Source organism: Helianthus annuus, chromosome 11 (assembly GCF_002127325.2).
Source record: "Helianthus annuus cultivar XRQ/B chromosome 11, HanXRQr2.0-SUNRISE, whole genome shotgun sequence".
NCBI classification, from domain to species: Eukaryota; Viridiplantae; Streptophyta; class Magnoliopsida; order Asterales; family Asteraceae; genus Helianthus; species Helianthus annuus.
The window spans coordinates 143,944,887-143,964,856 of NC_035443.2; the positions used below are offsets into that span (position 1 = coordinate 143,944,887).

The following is a 19,970-nucleotide window of genomic DNA, read 5'->3' on the forward strand; positions in this document are numbered from 1 at the left end:
TAAGGGTAAAGAAAATCAGTAATTTTGTGACAACTCGCATTTTCGGGTTATTACCGAACACATTTACGTACTTTTATACTCTAGGTGAATTGTGAATATTCATACGTATAACTATTTTAAACATGCAACTTATAATATACGATATGGTTTCGTACAAACATTAAAGTTAACGCGGTTAACTTTCTACGCAAACTGGATACTTTGTACACATGAGTGGTGTAACTCGTCATAACACAAAGTTATTTGGAATAACTTTCGATACAAGATATCTCAGTTTACTTCCTACGCAAGTTTCAAGGTTTTGAAACTTGAAGGACTAGTCTTGTCATAAAACATAAAGTTAATGTATTAACTCTCCATGCAAGTTCAAGGTCTAGAGGCTTGGGGGTCTAATGTGGGAAATAATAAAACTTGGAATGATGATATTCTATGCAAGTTTCCAAGAGTTGAAACTTGAGGGACTTGAAGTGGCGGAGGCTGGAGGTGAGGGGTGAAGTGGCTGGTGCTAGGGTTTCATGTTTTTCTATCTGATGTTAGTATATGGGGACACAAGAAAAAGGTTAGAAGAAGCTGACCTTGAGGGCGTGCAGACCTTTTTTAATGAACTGTCTTTCAACAAAAAAAAACACTATGCAGACCTAAACGGCTGCGCGTGGTCTACTCGACACAGAGAAAAGAGGACAATAAGTGCTTTTTCTGAAAAAAAACAAACACCACCTTAATATCTATTTACTCCAAGAATCATCTATCTTAGACTATGCGCGGTGGAAATGCGAAGTGGGCATGAAGTTGCCCCATAACGCCCCATAATGCTCCATACATCGCCCCCAGGGGCGTGATCTTCATTGTTTTTTTTGTCCCAGACATGTTTATTAAAACACCCTCTCTCAATTGAATGGTCCAATAGAATTGTTTGCTTTTTGTTTTATTTTTCTAAATACCACTACACCCATTTTTAACTTCATATTACATAATACTCCGAGTACCATGTGTCGTTTCATGCCAAAGGAATGAGCATTATGATAATGCTCCACTACACATGATGTTATCGTTTTAAAACACTAGGGACTACAAATGGACTTTTCAATCTTAAGAACCAAATTTGCAATAGGAAAACACCACAGACACCATCCTTACTCCCTACTAATCAACTCCTTTTGAGTTAATTGTCATTTCAGTCCCTTAGGTTTGATCAAATTTGCCACTTTAGTCCAAATAGTTTTTTTCTGTCATTTTAGTCAAAATAGTTTTTCTTTCTGCCGTTTTAGTCCCTGACTTTTGTCATTTTCATCCACCACCACCACCACCTCCCACCACCCACCCCAACACAACCTTCTATCATCGCCACCACCTGCCTGCACCGTCCCCACCCTACCCACCCACCTCAGCACCATCGCCACCCACCATTTTCACCACCACCAGCCACTTTTCTGCCACCCACGTCATCAACCAACACCACCGCCATCATCGTAAACCAGCAACCACCGCCATCATTTTCACTGTAAATCGACACATCACTGTCCTCATACCATCGCACCTACAAAAAAAAGAAAAAAAAAGTGGCCTGACCAAAATGTCCCTAAGTTAACTGACTTTTTTGAATGGAGTTAGTAGGTTGGATTAAAATTGCAAAAAATGACAAAAGTTAGGGACTAAAACGACGGAAAGAAAAACTATTTAAACTAATATGACAGGAAAAAACTATTTGGACTAAAATCACAGTTAACTAACTCTTTTTAAGTTGTATACACATGTTTAAATATAAATCTTTTTTTTTTTTTTTTTTTTTTTTTTTTTTTTTTTTTTTTTGAACGGCCAACAAACTCAATCCCGAGCACTCTCGGGGCACCCACTGGACAAACGGAGTACTCCGAGAGTAACCCGAGTCCACCACCAATTCCGGGGAAAACCCGGTAACCCACCCGCCCGTAGGCACGACGGTGAAATTATCGGTAAAACCCGTTTGGCTCAAGGATCCAACCCAGATTTCCCTGGGTCTCCTATCATTGCCCACCAATGCCTCACTCTGCACCAAGTGGGAGTCGAACCTGCATCTCTCAAGAGAAATGCAAGCCCTCCACCACTTGATCTAGAGATCATTGGCGTTTAAATATAAATCTTAAATCTTAAACTAAGATTTGGCAAAAAGTAAAAAGAAAAAAGCAAAAGTGCAAATACGAAGTAATTGACACTTGACAAGGTTTCTCCCACCAACCAATGAAAATCAAGAAAACCTTAATAAAAGTCATAGATCTTCCCAATCTCACAAATTCATGGAAGAGACTCGTCAAACCGCACACAACAAGATCCATCGACATTTTCTCCTCTTTCTTCGTTGATTTCATCCCCTATCTTCCTTCCTGCTCATTAAGGTTCGATCTTTTCCGTAAAGCATTCATCTTTCTTATCTTTTTTGCTCTCATTACCAATGGCATTCGCCTTTCTTGATTTATTTCATCTGGGTATTTTTTCAATTCTTAAACCGTTTTAACTAGGGTTTTATTTTTTATTTTTTTATTTTTTTAATCATTGACATTGATGTGCATATGGTTCCCCAATTGATCTGATTTGTGTTTAATCTGTACGATGTAATGTTGTGGGAATTTGTATTTGATTAGGAATATTCTTTCAGTTAATCTTGATTTATATGATGAATAGGAAAAATAACTAATTTTGTGGATTAAGGTCAAAATTATTACTTTTGTTTTGTTTTTTTTATATATGTGGAATAATGGGTAGTTGGGATTGTTGGTGCACATGGAACAGAGAAAGTGTTTCAGATCTCTTTAAAAGATTCAATTTTTTGTGTTTTTTTTTTTTTTTTTTTTTGTTCTTTTTAAGATTCTCAGTATGTACAGATGCATTCCCAATAGGTGCCTATAGTAGATCCATATGTTGGAAACCTTTGAAAGTTTGAATACTAGGTTATAAGTACGGCGAGAATGATGAGGTGTAGAGTTTGATTAAGAAGTGTACTTAATGCATTATGTTTGTATCTGATTATGCGTATAGAGGGTCGCTCAATACTGAACCGATTTTAAGTAGAGAACTGCGAGATTTGTATAAAAGCCTTTGCATATTGCTTTAACTGTGATACATAAGGCGGTTATGTAACCGAATAACTTCATCGCTTTCTCTCTGTCACTAAATCTGGTATGCGTCGAGTACAAGTAAGTACGCAATTTTCTACTTAAAATTGATTTTGTAATGAATGTGCCCCTATGCGTCTATTGTTTCTGTTGGTAACCAAGACTCCAAGCATTGCATTGGTGTGAATTCTTTCAAGCAATTTGAACAAGGTAGGCGAAGAAAAAAATGTTTGTTATAATGCAGTACATCGTGGGTGGACATACATGGAAGACAAATGCATGCTCTAGATAGAACAAATACAAGATTGTTATTGTAGTGCATTTCTTGAGAAATATGTTATGGTAGTACATTTAGTGTATACTCATAGTTTAAAAAAACGGCTGAGGTGTGTGCCTCGAGGTGAGGCGCCCAAAAAACGAGTCTAAGGCGGCGCCTTTGTACGTGTGCCTCATAGGGCTGAGGCGGTAAGAAAAGGTGTGCCTCAGGGTTTTGATGTTTTTGACCTTTTGTGTCATATGCAAACATTTCATGTCTTTTTTATGCTTGTTTTTGATGAATCGGATGATGAATTTAGTTAGTATTTTATTTTTTATAAAATATATAATTTTTATATTTATCTTTTAATTCCGCCTCGGGCTTACGCCTCAGTTCGCCTTGAGGCCTACACCTCGAGGCACGATTCCTTACTTTTAAACATTGTGTATACGTGGTCAACAATCTTGAATGTGTGTAGGAGTTAGATATAGGGATCTAGTCATGATTTGTGCTGGAAAGTAATAACTAATAACATAAAAGTAGGAAATTTTATTGCTTTTTTTCATCATTTTGTCATCTTACAAGTTAGATGCTAAAATGTTGAATTTGGCATTGCATGGTTCAATGGGTCACTTAAAGGCTGCAGCATGCCGATATCTAAAGCATGCAGCGATTCTCTAACTTGATTCCAGGATGGGCCTGGGCTTTCCAAGCGCTCTCACGTTTTTGAATAATAAGAAAAAAAGTTGTTCCAGCCGATACTATGAGAAAGAATTTCAGTTTCACTTCCACTCAAATCCAAAAAAGGGGTTCGAGTTCTAAATTGGTAATTAAATGCATGATATCTGTCTCCATTGCTATTTACCGTTCACAATTGGTAGTTAGAGGTTAACATGGAATGGGTATTTCTTATATGTATATAAAGTAGTGTACAAACATGCTAGAACATCCGTTTGTGTTCTAATCTATGCTGTCAAAGGCGCATAGGCCTCACGTGGAGCATAGGCGCAAGGCGCTTAAAAAGCGAGGGCTTTTTTAAGCCAAGCACTGAGGCACATAGTATAAAAATGCCATTTTTAGGGGTTTTAGACATTTTTTAGGCTTGTTTAGGCTGTTTCAGGTTGATTCGACACTTTAGGGCTAGTGTAGGATGTTTAAGACCTGCTCGAAACGATTTTTGGCCGGAATTTGGCCTAAAAGGCACCTTAGTACCTGATAATGTGCCTATTCAGGTGAGGCGCGTATGCGGCGCTGCGCTTATGCGTCTAGGTGCACGCCTAGTGCGCCTTTGACAACATAGGTGATAGGTCCTAATATTCACAAATTGTGATATTCAGGCTTGGTATTTTCATCTGTTACATGCATATTTAAGGTGAAGAAATACATATGCGGTCTATGCAGTTAATATCGGTGGGATATCGGCCCTCTACAAAATATCGGTGTCAAATATCGGTTCCTATATTATCGGCGATATTGACCGTTATTTTGGATGCCTTGGTTGATGTGGACTCGGAGGAAACTTCGTGGCTTACGATTAGATCATGTTTCAAATATTGGCACTTTTGAGTTTCGACTTTTGATATCACTATTAATATTATATATGTTTTACGTTTTGTATAAATTCTTCCTGATATTAAAATTACTGAGATGTTGGTCCATTGGTCAAAAGGCTTGCCCTCCCTAGTGGAGACGCAGGCTCGATTCCCGCTTGGGCCATTTTCGAGGGACATCCGGGTGAAGGGACGAATTGAGGCTTTAACCCCTGGTTCGAACCTGATGGGAGGCGAGGGTTTACGAATTCCATCCGGTTTCCGCGCATCAGGGGGCACGGTCTCATGGTGGTCGAGGAGTCGACCTTGGACATAGCCCCGAGCAGGGTGGGTTTACACGTGAGATTCTTTACCGTTCAAAAAAAAAAGTTAACATTACTGATATCCCACCGTGTTAACCTATATCTCAAATATCGGCCCTTGACCGATATATGATTATGGACTGCATTAACTGCATGGTATGCAGTGTCCAATCATGTAGCAGACATCACTAACGCGAGAGGTTAACCATCTGTTGTTTTAGGGTCTCGAAGTGTGCTTCTTTGATCTTGCCCGATATAAGCCAGATGCATTCTTTCTATATCTTTATGCATGTATGTATGCATGCAGCATGTTCATACATCATGAGTTATTGATTTACTTTATCCAAATTCCATCATGGTTGGTATTTTTTTTTTTCTCTACTAAGTATTTCCCTTGAATGCATTGTAATGGTGGGGTAGATGGGAGATGAGGGCCAAAGGTACAGTGTGGATGATGCACTTGCAGCAGTTGGGTTCGGGAAATTCCAAATTCTAGTGCTTGCGTATGCAGGGATGGGCTGGATTTCAGAAGCCATGGAGATGATGCTTCTTTCATTTGTTGGACCCGCACTCCAGTCAGCATGGAATCTTTCTTCTCATCAAGAGAGCATGATAACTAGCGTTGTCTTTGCTGGCATGTTGGTTGGCGCTTATTCATGGGGCGTTGTTTCAGATAAGCATGGAAGGAGGTATAGTTTCTCTCTGTTATTTTTTTATAATGTTAACTCTCTTCCATTACAACTTCAAATTTCAAAGGAATCACAAAGTATGTTACCTAGGTGGAAATTTCGATCCGTTTATTTATGAAAGGGTTGATTTGAGTTGTGTTGTATGGCAAACGGATTAGATAAAAAATAGCTAAAAAGGGAATGGTTAAACGGGTCGAATGGGCATAGTTGTCAATAGCGGCTATAGCGCTCGCTGTAGCACGCTACGTAGCATTGCGTCCATATGGCGCTATAGGGTTTATGGCGACAAATAACGACTATAATTTTTTTTATAAATATAAATAGTGCTACCCATTAGGGTTCTTTTGTTTCACGATTGAAAAAAAAAGCATATTTAGAAGAAATATACATGTAAAAATTGTGTATTTTGATAAAATAGACACGTAAAATATTTCTTAAAATTTATACTACTTTATCGCTAAACATGAAATAGCAAACGCTATTTTGTTGCTATCGCTACGCAGCATATAAGCAGCTTGTCGCTATCGACCGCTATTTGCTATTGACAACTATGCGAACGGGTTTGACAGTTCCCAAGAGTTATCATTTTATTCAAAACTATAGATCACTAACGAACCCTCATTGTTTTAGTAATCATAACTATCACATTAATTTTTTGTAATTTTTTTTTAACAAAAAGGACCAAAGCTTCTTTTGCGGGTAAAGTTTCAACCCGTAAAAAAATGGTCCGTTTCTTCCCAAACTTGTTATGACCCTTACCAACCTGTGTAACGATTTATCTTCACACTATATTTGCATTCTTTTAGTTTTAGATCTTATTATACAAGTGGTATTCTCTCTTCTTAGGTCCTATCCACATGAGAATGGATTAATTATTTTTTAACTAAATTTGCAACAACCTCAATTTTCATCAGAATTCATCGCTATAAAATTTGCTTACCGAATTACCGGATATGTGTTGTTAACTATCTTGCAGGAATGGATTCCTTATTACGGCAACGGTTACTTGTGTGGCTGGTTTGCTGAGTTCTTTAGCTCCTAATTATATTTGTTTGATTATTCTACGCTGCCTCGTTGGTATCGGTCTGGGAGGCGGGCCTGTACTCTCTTCTTGGTTTTTAGAGTTCATCCCCGCTCCAAGCAGAGGCACTTGGATGGTCGTGTTTTCTGCCTTTTGGACTGTCGGAACTATTTTTGAAGCCTCCGTTGCATGGGTATGGGTTCACTTCCACTATACCGTTTCCTAACTTCAAGTTGATTGCAATATTCCAGTTTTCTAGCTTCTTAGTTTGTAGTTTATGTAGAGTAAAATGCCATTTTTGTTCAAGAGATTTGGTCAGTTTTGCGACTTTCGTCTAAAGGTTTGTGTTTCCGCATCTGGATCCAAAAGGTTTGAAATCTTGTCATTTTCGTCTGGCTCGTTAACTCCATCCATTTTTCTCCGTTAAGTCAGGGGTATTTCCGTCTTTTTTGTTAACTTAAAGGGCAATTTGGTCGAACGGATTCGGTCAGGGTATTTTAAATGGTTGTCCATAAAGTGAAAAAGATTTTAAGTTAACAAAAAAAGACAAAAATACCCCTGACTTAACGAAGAAAAATGGATGAGTTAACGAGACGGATGACAATGGCAAGATTTCAAACCTTTTGGATCCGGATGCGGAAAAACAAACGTTTGTACGAAAGTCGCAAAACTGGCCAAACCTCATGGACGAAAACCGCATTTTACTCGTTTATTTATTTATTTATTTATTTATTTTTGTAGTTTGTGATGCCAACGTTGGGATGGAGATGGTTACTTGCGTTCTCATCTCTTCCTTCATCGCTGCTACTTATTTTCTACCGGGTAGTCCCAGAATCTCCTAGATATCTATGCTTAAAAGGGAGGATAACCGAAGCGCGTATAATCTTGGAGAAAGTTGCAAAAGTTAACGGGCAGCCACTTCCCGAGGGAGTTCTTGTTTCCGATCACGAAATCCAGTTGAACGAAAAGCCAACTGAAGCAGAAGAGGCACACTTACTCTCCTCCCCCAACGGTGAAACCGTTGAGCATGGTACAAAACAAAATGGCTCAACAATGGCTATGCTCTTTTCGCCTGAACTGATCAAGCCCACACTGCTTTTATGGGTCGTCTTCTTTGGGAACGCTTTCTCGTATTATGGTCTTGTTCTTCTAACCACCGAGTTGCATAATGGTCGAAACAGCTGTGTACCCGCTCATTTGCAACCTAAACATCAGGAGCTTAGCTATAAAGACATTTTCATCACTAGTTTTGCAGGTATGCGCACCAGGCACTTGTTTTTTTTATGACATTAAACTCTATTTTGTTTTTATACATTCTTCACTTTGGAATATGACTGACCTTTAATTGCTTCTAGAGTTCCCGGGGCTGCTTATATCGGCGTTTACAATCGACAAGCTTGGTCGTAAGCTCTCGATGTCAATAATGTTCTTCCTCTGCTGTCTTTTCTTGCTCCCATTGGTATCCCATCAACCTCAAACCGTCACAACCGCTCTTCTATTTTTGGCTCGGATATGCATCACCACAACGTTCACAGTGGTCTACATATACGCCCCAGAGGTGAATATACAACCGTTCTTTTAACTTGAATATTTGTCTATGTGAATTTAGTTAAAACTTTCAACTGTCTAACTACATTCTCTTCGTCTGTCATTGTAGATATACCCGACATCAGTGAGAACGACGGGTGTTGGTGTTGGCAGCTCGGTGGGACGAATTGGCGGAATGATATGTCCTCTGGTGGCGGTCGGTTTGATACATGGATGTCATCAAACTGCAGCCATCTTATTATTTGAGTTTGTTATTTTTTCTTCAGGTGTATGTGTACTGCTTTTTCCGTTTGAAACAAGCGGTCGTGATCTCACTGATCATGCTACTACTGTTCCTGAAAAGGCGAGTACGATAACTACAGCGTGAAAGACGGGTTATTTCCACCATCGGGTGATCGGTTGAGGTGTAGTAGAATGAGTGTTTTGGCACATCTTCATGGAAGATGTTAAATTAGTTTACATATATTATATATGGTAGCTAGGAAAAGGAACTCTATGGAACACATACAATGGTCATAGTTGTAATTAAGAGGGGATATGTTTGTAGTTTACATTGATATATTATTTCATGTATGAATAAGAAATTCTTTTTAGCATTCCATGTTGATTATTTATAAAATACTAGCGTCACAAAAATAATTACACACGCGGATTGGATAAGAGAAATATTTGGATATTTTTATATAAAATTTAAAAGAAGGAAAAATTGATGTCATATGGTGTTTGCTCGCTATAAAAGTGAGGTGAGTTGGAATTAAGATTTAGTGGTATTAGACGTAAAATGTTTTAAAAAAAAAAATAAAATAAAATAATGGTTTTAGTAAATGGAATAGAAAAACAAAAGAGAGAAGAAAACCAGGATTTAAATAATGGGTATTTATGTTTTGATTAGGTTATTTAACAACTTAGATCAACCTGTTTATCTTAACGAGCTGGAACTTTAAGCTTGAACTCAACTTGTAAAAAGCTTGAGTCAGCTCATGGACCTCATGGCTCGTGGATGCAACTCGTTTATTCTTTCCAATTTTTTTACGAAATATTACTTTTCTTTTGCATTTATGCAAAAGATATGAACAGATTCAACATGAGTTAATTAAGTGAGCCAACAAGCTTAGAGTATTGCAAAACTTGAGCTTTGTAAAATCTAAACCGATTGTTACCAGGATTATAACTTATAAATCTTAAATTCTAGGCTTAATGCAAATCACCCAAACTAACAAGCACACCATAACTCAAACTCAGTTCATTACAAACCAAGACAACTTAACTTCGCTTAACTCGTTTACAAACTGAGCCACCTCGTCTTTACAACAACTTTTTTCAAACCAACCTGGAGAAAAACTATTTTTAACATCACTACATATTTATCAACCAATTGTTGGAACCAAATTCCATTTATGCCCTTTAACATCACCTCATCTTTGGGTGGGCTGGGGGAAAACACGTTTGTGTCGACTTTACAAGCGTGTGTTCTCTCTTGTTGGGCTTTGGACAACAGGTTTATTGCTGGCCAAACAATGCTTAAGGCGGAATCAGGTAAAGTGGCTAAACACAAAAAAGCTTGCTTGGAGAACTAACACGTGTTTATCCCCTTTGTTTTTTATATATTTGGTTCCCTAGCCCCTAAAGGCTGTGGAATTCCTAAACAAGGTTCAACGAGTAGTCAATAGTAATTTCTCGAGCCCTAAGACCCATAGCTTTGTCTTTAGTAAGATCGAGTTTGCTATGCAAAAGGGAGTTTGTAACTTAACTTGTTGCCCGTTTAATTGTAAAACTTGTGTTAAATGGTTGTTTTGGTGTTAGACCACACGGTGTGGGCATGGAAATCTGGCGTTGTTGCCTCTCCCCGCCGTGCACACCGGCCTGCCAATGGCGTGGAGGGTGGCGTTTAGCTTGAGGCGACATGTTTTCCATCGACGTGGATGTTTAACGTGGGTCGATGTGTCACGTTATGAGTGGGTGTTGGGTGCCAATGGTAAAATTTTATTTTTTTACTTTCTAAAATTGTATAACCTCCCCTATATAAACAATCCACTCCTTTCATTTTTTTACACTTTCTCATTTCCTCTTTAACTTTTTTACACTTCAAAAAATTCAAAGAAAATAGCAACGATTTCGTGGACCGAAGAAGAAGACATCGCGTTGTGTGAGTCGTGGGTCGAAGCGCTAACCCACTACACACCTCGTAATCGCTCTAGTGGTTCATTTTAGGGGAGAACTTTCCAACAATTTTTCATTCATAAGGGTGACACCACCCAAACCGTGGATGCACTTTCTTCACGTTTTAGGACTATCCGTCTAGATAGTGAAAGATTTGAGACGATGCACAACGCGGTGTAAAATGAGGGTGGCAACCTTGTGAAGGACGACATCATACAGGTCGCCCTCATCAACTACAGGCACGCCAACAACCCTAACTTCAAACATGTTTCGGCGTGACTGATAATTAGATTTTTGTTTAATTATGTTTAGGTTTAATGTTTAGTTTTAATTATGTAATGTTTTTTACTTTATTTTGTGTTTTTTTTAGTTTCATTTTTTTAATTGTGTAATGTTTTTATATTTTAAATTATTTAATGTTTCTATTAATGTTATTTGTTTAGTTAGTTAAATTATGTAATGTTTCTATTAATGATATTTGTTTAGTTAGTATAAATGTTTTTTTTTTCTTAAATTTAATAGAATATATATAATTTTTAAATATAAGATAATAATAATAATAAAAATGTGTGTTACGTGTGGAATAACATCACTCTTTCACGCCTCATCTCACTCTTCCAATTTTTACACCATATCACTCTTCTAACGCGTGTTAACGTGACAGTCACAGGTCACATGTTGAATAACGCGGATCAACTCCGTATAGTATAGTCTTGATTGGTTGTTTGGCCTATTAGTATTAAGATTTATTTACCCTTAATTGTAATTTTAGACCCAATTTTTTTCATCGCTCGAGGCCTAAATTTTTTTAAAAGTTTATGAGGAAAGCTCCGCGAATAGTCTTGGTTGTTTGGGCTATTAGTATTAAGAAAAAGGTTGTTTAGCGCCTTTAATCAACTCTCTTTCTCTGCCTGAACAAAGCCCGTGGGCCATGGCCAGCGGAACGCCTAAATCTCCGGCGGTTCTTTTCATCTTACTAATTACCATACTACCCTCCTCCACCTCTCTCCCCATCCCCATCCCCAACCCCATCACCTTCCACTCCCTCTTCTCCCTCTCCCACTCCCTCCTCACGCGCGTCGCCACTCTACGCGCCGCCCGCGGTGACATTTCCGGATCAATCCGAGCCAGAACTCTAGCCCACAATATTAAAAAACACAGCCGTGGGTTTAGTTTCTATGGGGTCGTGTGGTCTGTTGGCTCGGACTACTTGAAAAATTATGCATGGAGAGATGTTAAAACGGCGTCGTTTGAGATGGTGGGTGCGGTTTCTGATATGAACGAGTTGGTGAAAGGGTTGGGTGAGTTGGTGAGTTTGGAATCGAAGGTGGATCGGGTTGAGTGGGTCCGGAGGAATTATGAGACTTTGCTTAAGGTTTCGAAGTCGCTGGTTAATCGTTTGCTGAGAGTGTTCAGTCAACCGGTGAGATTTATTACACTTTTTTTTTATAAGTTTTGAGCTCGGCTCAGTTCCGACTTTGTTTATTATCTATCAGTTAATTCATATTTAGGAATGTTTCCAAAAGTCAAGCTCGTTTGTTTATTATCTATCAGTTAATTCATATTTTATGAATATTAGATTTTGACAATCCCATATATTCTTATTCTTTGTGCTAACAGTCCCACTTAAAAAATAACAAGAGTCCCAACTATTAACATGCCTCTAACAACGTATTGGCGACCTGACTAACAGAACCCTAACGTCGTTAGTCTCCAATCACCGGAAAAATGTTTTTGGCTGGAAAACTCAACATTTTCGTCCCAAACATCTTTGTAACCTTATTACGGATCTCTAGGAACTTTTTTCTAGTAAAAACACCAATTATTGAGGTCGTCGGAAAACTCTTTTTTCGTCGCAAAACTCAACTTTTTGGCCGGAAAACTCAACATTTTCGTCCCAAACCTCTTTTAACCTTAGATCGGACCATTAGGAACCTTTTTCTGGCCAAAAACATTTTTCCGGTGACCTGAGACTAACGACGTTAGAGTTCTGTTAGTCATGTTAGTCAGGGTCCATTGAAGGCCAATATGTTAATAGTTGGAACTGCTAGTTGTTATATATGAAGTTGGGACTGTTGCGGCCAACAACGAATAGTTGAGATTATTAAAATTCAATATTCCTATAGTTTATCATATTTTATAAATTATAACTATTATTATATACAAATAAACATTTAGTATATTAAATTAAAAATAGGTCTGTTTAGGCTCCCGAGCCGGCTTGTGCTCGATAAGTGAAGCTTGGTCTTGAGCTCATTTACTAAACAAGTTTGTTTTTAGGCTCAAGCTCGTTTAACCTAGACTTAAGTTAGATATTGTGTTAGATGGTATGATCGGTGGGAAATTTATTAGATGTAATAAACATGACAGGAATATATATGATATGAGATTGGAATGATGATTATTAGACAAGTATTATTTTTACAAGGGTATTATGGTCTTTTTCTACAAAGTTTGTGTATGGATTTCTTTTCTCCGTCATCTATATATGATGAAATGCTTGTACCCTTAGAATATTTGATTATGAATATGAGTAGAATTTATGCATTCCTCATAAAACTCTAGTAATGATGATGTTTCTAGAGTATGGTGTTTATAGATTTCTTTTTATACTATGCGCCTTAAAAATACCGTTTAAGTGAGGCGCATAGTATAAAAATACCGTTTTAGGGGTTTTAGACATGTTTTAGGCTTGTTTGAGAATGATTCCAGGCTTGTTTAGGGCAAGTATAGGCTATTTTAGACGTGTTCAAACCTGTTTAACTGATTTTTGGCTGGAACTTGTACTTGAGTGACTGAGAATGTGCCTATTCAGACGAGGTGCATATCCTGTGCTGCGCTTGTGCGTCTAGTGCGTTTTCGATGTGAATGTATGTTTTTGGTTTATTTATTATAATTTCTTTTTTTGCGATGTGAATGTAGGGCCCCTTGAAGGATGCGGTTGAGATGGTACGCACAGAAATCGTGGATGGCGGGTTGTTGCAGGACTGCCTTGAGTTGGGTAGTAATGATTTAAAGGGTGTGATTCAGACACTAAAGGATCTTACTTCACAGTATACCACTAGCAACAGCAGCAAGACAGAAGAGTTATGAGTTGGTATCCTGACTTTGATGTACCTTCCATCAAATGGTGCTTTCTCTTTAATAATATCTGGGACAATCACTGCTGAAAAACAATCTGGTAGATTGGCACTGTAGGAGTATAGGTTCAAATGAAAATCATTATGAACATAAGTGACTACTTTATGCCTTTATGGTTCTTGGATCTATTTGAATGGATGGTTTACATCTCCTTGTTATGTGTATACTAGTTTTGGGTCTGGTTTTGATAGTTTTTATGTCAAACAATGAGTCAAGCAGTCCTTGTAAACAGAATCAAATCGTTGACAATTAAAACCGAACCAAACCGTTACTAACAACCTGGTTTTGTTTTGGTTTTATGGTTTGGGATTATTATGTATATCCCAACTTGAATAATAAAAAGCATCAAGTAAAATATAAAAAGATACATAACTAAAAATTTTGTTTTGTTTGATTTTCCGATCGGTTTCAAGAATAAACCGTGAATCAAACCGTTCGGTATGGTTTGTGATTTCTAAACCGAGATTCAAAAAACCCATCATGAAACTAACCTGAGAAACAACTTTGATGATTTCACAAATTTGAATTAAAACATAAACACCCGTGTAAGTTGCTATTTGCCACCATATTTATGTAGTTTCTTTGGCATTGAGTTGAACCCCTAAATAAGTCAACTCATATTAACTCGATTATCTTAAAGAGTTAGAATTTTGAGCTCGAGCTAAGGTAATAGATCTTTTGCATAAATGCAAAATTTAAAATAGATTTAAAATAAACAAGCGATCCAAGATAAACCAGCAAACTAAGTATATTTTAAACTAGCTAAGAGCAAATCTCAAACACAAACAAGTGTTAAACAATTACATTCCACATGTTAAAATCACGCCATCTCTTCTAATTTAGGCTAAAGTACGGCAATCTATCCCTAACCCACAAAAGAAATCTTTTTTAATGGATTCCGCCATTGTCAATATAGAGAACTTAACGTTATTGAATTCTTTGTCATTTCTAGCATTTCAAATTCCTCACATACTTTTTTTAAACATCCAGTAAAGCCCGACCACCCAGGTAGTACACCCATTTATATAAGGCACCTACATCTGCGTTCGCAGCCAGCACTGGTGATCGGACCGTCACCAATTTTAGGGGAAACACACGCCCGATGACCCACTGTGATAAAAACCTAAGCTAGTGCATGACATTTTGTCACAAACAAGACTCCAACCAATGACGCATAACCACAAACCGTACTATTCTTTCGCCATTCTCCACATACTAGAACAACAAACTACTAGGGATGAGCATGGTATCCGTTCGGTACCGAAAAACGAGGAAAATTGGTACTGGTACTGAATATACCGCTTCGGTACCAGTACCAGAATTTACTCATGTTTTACCTATAAATATCGATACCGTGCCAATACCAAATATATCCGATACGGTTCGATACCCGTACAATACCGATTCGATACCAACTGCCTGTACCAAATACTCGTTCCTACGCACCACTTCCATCACCGAATTCCGTTTTTTGCCGTTTAAATTCTAACCGCCTTTGAATCGACTTTCTCTTTCTATCAATCACCCAAAACCCATGGCCATCGGAACCCCAAAATCTCCGCCGGTTCTCTTTCTCACTCTCATCCTACTAATTACCATACTACCCTCCTCCACCCCTCTCCCCATCCCCATCCCCTCCACCTTCCACTCCCTCTTCTCCCTCTCCCACTCTCTCCTCACGCGCGTCGCCAACCTACGCGCCGCCCGCGGCGACATCTCCGGCTCAACCCGAGCCAGAACCATAGCCCAAAACATTCAGAAACACAGCAACGGCTTCAGCTTCTATGGGACAATGTGGTCTGTTGGGTGGGACTATTTGAAGAACTATGCGTGGAGAGACGTTAAAACGGCGTCGTTTGAGATGGTGGGTGCGGTTTCTGATATGAATGAGTTGCTTAAAGGGTTGGGTGAGTTGACTGGGTTGGACTCGGAGGTGGATCGGGTGCAGTGGGTGAGGAGGAATTATGGGAGATTGTTTAAGGTTGCGAAGTCGCTGGTTTATCGGTTGCTTAAAATGTTCAGTCAACCGGTGAGATTTATTACACCTTTTATCTTTTTTATTTTAGTTTTATAAGTTTTGATTATCTTCCATTGTTTGATGATAACAATTTGGGGGTGTAAACGAGCCTAGCCAAGCTCTTAAGATTACGAGAGCTTGCGCTCGGGTGGGTTTCGGCTTTGTTTCTTAAGCTTGAGCTCAGGTCTCGCTTATTATTTATAGTTAATTCATACTAATTATAATTAATTGTTTTAGATGTTATATAACATAATTTGTATAGGGTTAGGTTCATTTGTGAACAACCCACTGTGTAAACTAATCCTAGCCCTTGATTATCAATACACAAGTGTAAATCAATGGCTAGGATTTGATCAGGATTTGATGATGAAAATACATTAGTGTATTTTACGATTTGATGATGTAAATCAAGGGTCAGGATTTGTTCACCAAGTTCACAAATACACTAGTGTTCACTCAATCTAGAACCCCAGCCGATGTGTATATACATAGTTATTTCTATCATAGTGTAAGTATTGGGAGAAAACCCATAGTTATTGAGAAAACCCAGGAAACTCTAACCTTTCAACATTTTTTTAATTTTGGAAAAAATACACATGCAGTATACATGTTTTTAAGAGTTTTGAGGAAAAAAATGCGCCGAGGATATTTAAAAAGAAATAAACAAGTTTGCGCAACGCGACTGTAGCATACGTTACACATGACTGTTACATACGTCACACAAAAACTTGTTTATTTATTTTTAAAAAAATTGGTCGGCGCTTTTTTTTTTACTTATTTTTGCTCAAAATCCTTAAAAACATGTATATTAAATGTGTGATTTTTTTTCAAAATAAAAAAAGTTGGGAGGTTAGAGTTTCCTAGGTTTTCTCAATAACTATGAGTTTCCTATATAACCTTCCCCTTTTATCATATTTTATAAATAATAATAATTACTATACAAATATATAGTTAGTATATTAAATTATAAATAATAGGCTTGTTTACGAGCCAGCTTAAGCTTGATAAGTGAAGCTGGGGCTTAGGCTGGTTTACTAAAACAGCTAATTTTTGGGCTCGGGCACAAGCTTAAGCTGGGCTTAATTCGATGCTGTGTTAGATTGTATGATTGGTGGGAAATTCAATTAGATGTAATAAAAATGGCAGGAATCATGTAGAAATATAAAAAACATGAGATTGGAATGATGATTATTAGACAGTTTGTATATATTTGTATAGGGGTATTATAGTCTTTTTGTACAAAGTCTGTTACATAGGCTTTAAGTTCTGATTATCTGATGTTGAAAACTAATGTTCAACACAGCAAACAACATTTTTAGTTAGCTGCCTGTAGGATGGATTTCATAGGCCACACTCCTTAGTTGTTGATGATTTGCGCTATCTATGTGCGCACGTGTAAGGACTCTTTTTGGTGTTTTGCGGTTACTCGCTGTCAAATACTGAAAAGAAGAGTATCTGTCACACAAAGGTTTATACTAGCCCTCACAATGCGCTGTGCTTCTAGGTAGTTTACGTCGCTAGGCGTAAACAAGTGCACGACCGAGAGAAGAAAAACACAAATACACAATAATACCAATTGTTTTACCTCACCTGCACCTAGCCAAAGCATAGTTGTCAATAGCGGCTATAGCGACCGCTATAGCGCGCTATGTAGCGAGGTGACCAAGTGTCGCTATCTGGGTCATAGCGACCAATAGCGTGGATAGCGATAGTTAGGGTTTTTTTTTGATGTAAATAGCAATTAGATATGGCTATAAAATAGCTGGATTTATACGTTTTTGTTAAATATACATGTAAAATAGCATATATACCAAGGTATTTTGATATAATATACATATAAAAATTTTCAAAATTCTTTTTCTAGTGTATTGCTATTTATAAAATAGTGGTCGCTATTTGTCGCTATTCGCTATTAACAACTATGAGCCAAAGGCGCACAGGGGTTGAGCTTGTGAAAGTTTCTCTTCTTACTCGTGCACTTTTGACTAATCAAGCAAACAATACCTACTTTACATTATGTTGTCCATGATTAATTTTTTTTTTTTTTTTTTTTTGTGTAAACTGTGAACTGCTAAAGTTGTGTTGCTTAGGTTTTGAAATGAAGCCAGGCTCACATACTAATCTTTCCAACAACTTCAACTAGGTTTTGAATGATATTATTATTATGTTATTTATTTATTTGTATGTGAATGTAGGGTCCTTTGAAGGATGCAGTTGAGATGCTACGGACAGAAATCGTGGATGGCGGGTTGTTGCAGGACTGCCTTGAATTGGGTAGCAATGATTTAAAGGGTGTGATTCAGATACTAAAAGATTTAACTTCACAGTATACCACTAGCAGCAGCAGCAGCAGTAAGACAGAGTTATGAGTTGGTATCCTGACTTTGGTGTAAATTCACTTTAACACTTCATAAAATGTTGCTTTTTCTTAATAATATGTGGGGCAATCACTGCTGAAAAACAATCTGGTAGACTCGCATTGTAGGAGTATAGGTTCAAATGAGAATCATTATGAACCAAATTCTTGGTTCTTGGATTTATCTGAATGGATGACTTAGATCTCCCTTCTTATGTTTGTACTAGTTACATGTGTTTGCGGTTCGGTTTTGACGGTTTTTATGTCAAATCGTGAGCCAAACCATTAGGAATAGTTTTGATCATGGTTCAAAAAGAACCAAATTGTTGAAAATTAAAACTGAACCAAACCGTTACTAGCCATTTGACTTTGGTTTGGTTTTATGATTGGTTTATTGGGCCAAAAAGCATATAAATACAATTAAAATAAAGTGGTAATAAACAGGTTCACCGTTCACACCATAATCCAAGTAGAGGTGTACATAAAAAACCTGTTCATAAACCGACCCTATAAAAAAAAACAGTTTGGGCCACTATAAGCCCAAAAAAACCAGTTTGGGCCAAAGTGGTTTGAGCCCGACCCAACTCGGCGGTTTGGAAACAATTCGAGATTTCAAGTGCTGCATTGGTTTGAGCCCGAATCGTTTGGGACCATTTGAAAAAACTAGTTTGGGAAGTAAAAAGAACGGGGTTCTCCCGGTTTCACTGTTAGAGCCTCCTAACGACTAAAATAGCCGTTAGGCCGTGATAAACACCATGTTTTTTTTTGCATTCTAGCCCTCCTCTATGTTAGTATAACTAGGTTAGTAACCCGTGCATTACACGGGTTGAACTATAAAATTCATAAAATTGTAACATAAATGTTTAATACTTGGCATTATTTTTTAACTTTTTTAATATGAGGACCATAAAATAAAAATGTAGTAGAAATAGAAGAGTTTATTACAAGTTTGGAAAACATGTAATAAAACCTAATGATTATACAAGTAGCTAACACAATTCAAAACCATCAATATTAATAACAAATATAAATTCAAAATTACCAAAGGTCACATACCAATAACTAATAACAAACACAAATTCAAAATTACCAAAAGTTTTGCGTTGCAAATTAGAAACCCAAAATGAAAGCAACGAATCACCACCCGTTTGCAAATCAACCTTAAGTTAAAGTTTACCTTGAATTACAAACTGACGAATTCATATCACCTTTGGTAATCCTCCAATTCCATGAGCAAGATCAAGCTTTAACGAACCATTGATTAAATTACCCGTTTTCTTATATTCTACATCTTGGGCACCAGCGTGAATGTCTCACAATCACGTTGAGTTGGAATTGAAATTACAACATATTTGTAATCAAAGTAACACATTAATTGCTTACACACCACATGCCAAAAAAATGCATACAAAATCTATACGACATGAACAAAAACTATCACAAAATTGTTAATAGTGTTAAAATATATAACAAACCAGTTTAATAACGTGCTGATATAATTTTTCGTAAAGAATAGTGCTATAAAGAATAGTGATGATATCACTCACATATGTGTTAAAATCAATTATCTTGATTAATTTTCATGTGCTAATAGTGCTATAAAGAATAGTGATGATATCATCACATCTGTGCTAAAATCAATTATCTTGATTAATTTTCATATGCTAATATGATTTAAAACTGTTACTTTTATGTATGTATCTTTTCAGGTGTTAGGATCTATTCTTACGGTTCTAAAATAAATATGGTTTTATGCCGTAATCAACCCAGTGTATGCCTAAAAGTGACTTTGTTTTATCTTAAAAAACGTCACCATCACACGCGTCCAAATTTCCACCACC

The 19,970-nt window shown here is 37.3% G+C and overlaps 3 protein-coding genes across 5 annotated transcripts; all 3 read left to right on the forward strand.

Annotated features, from left to right (window-relative positions):
- Nucleotides 1-2,219: 2,219 nt before the first annotated feature.
- On the forward strand, nucleotides 2,220-9,054 carry LOC110927029 (organic cation/carnitine transporter 7). 2 transcript variants are annotated; one of them, XM_022170623.2, is made up of 7 exons: nucleotides 2,250-2,372; nucleotides 3,985-4,171; nucleotides 5,618-5,886; nucleotides 6,863-7,100; nucleotides 7,649-8,162; nucleotides 8,263-8,465; nucleotides 8,565-9,054. In XM_022170623.2, the coding sequence occupies exons 2-7, from the start codon at nucleotides 4,109-4,111 to the stop codon at nucleotides 8,820-8,822; spliced, it is 1,545 nt and encodes a 514-aa protein (XP_022026315.1). In that variant the 5' UTR covers nucleotides 2,250-2,372; nucleotides 3,985-4,108; the 3' UTR covers nucleotides 8,823-9,054. The 2 variants fall into 2 exon arrangements, with proteins under 2 accessions (XP_022026316.1, XP_022026315.1); XM_022170624.2 differs by lacking the exon at nucleotides 3,985-4,171 and having other exon boundaries at nucleotides 2,220-2,372.
- A 2,441-nt stretch (nucleotides 9,055-11,495) lies between these two features.
- Nucleotides 11,496-18,368, forward strand: LOC110927028. Of its 2 annotated transcripts, XR_004871036.1 has the most exons (3): nucleotides 11,496-12,038; nucleotides 13,538-13,821; nucleotides 18,267-18,368. XR_004871036.1 is itself a non-coding variant. In XM_022170622.2 (2 exons), the coding sequence occupies exons 1-2, from the start codon at nucleotides 11,547-11,549 to the stop codon at nucleotides 13,706-13,708; spliced, it is 663 nt and encodes a 220-aa protein (XP_022026314.1). In that variant the 5' UTR covers nucleotides 11,496-11,546; the 3' UTR covers nucleotides 13,709-13,920. The 2 variants fall into 2 exon arrangements, 1 of the variants encoding a protein (XP_022026314.1); XM_022170622.2 differs by lacking the exon at nucleotides 18,267-18,368 and having other exon boundaries at nucleotides 13,538-13,920.
- On the forward strand, nucleotides 15,198-18,337 carry LOC110927027. The gene is made up of 2 exons (XM_022170621.2): nucleotides 15,198-15,785; nucleotides 17,969-18,337. Exons 1-2 carry the CDS (start codon nucleotides 15,291-15,293, stop codon nucleotides 18,140-18,142), a joined length of 669 nt encoding a protein of 222 aa, XP_022026313.1. The 5' UTR covers nucleotides 15,198-15,290; the 3' UTR covers nucleotides 18,143-18,337.
- Nucleotides 18,369-19,970: the final 1,602 nt, after the last annotated feature.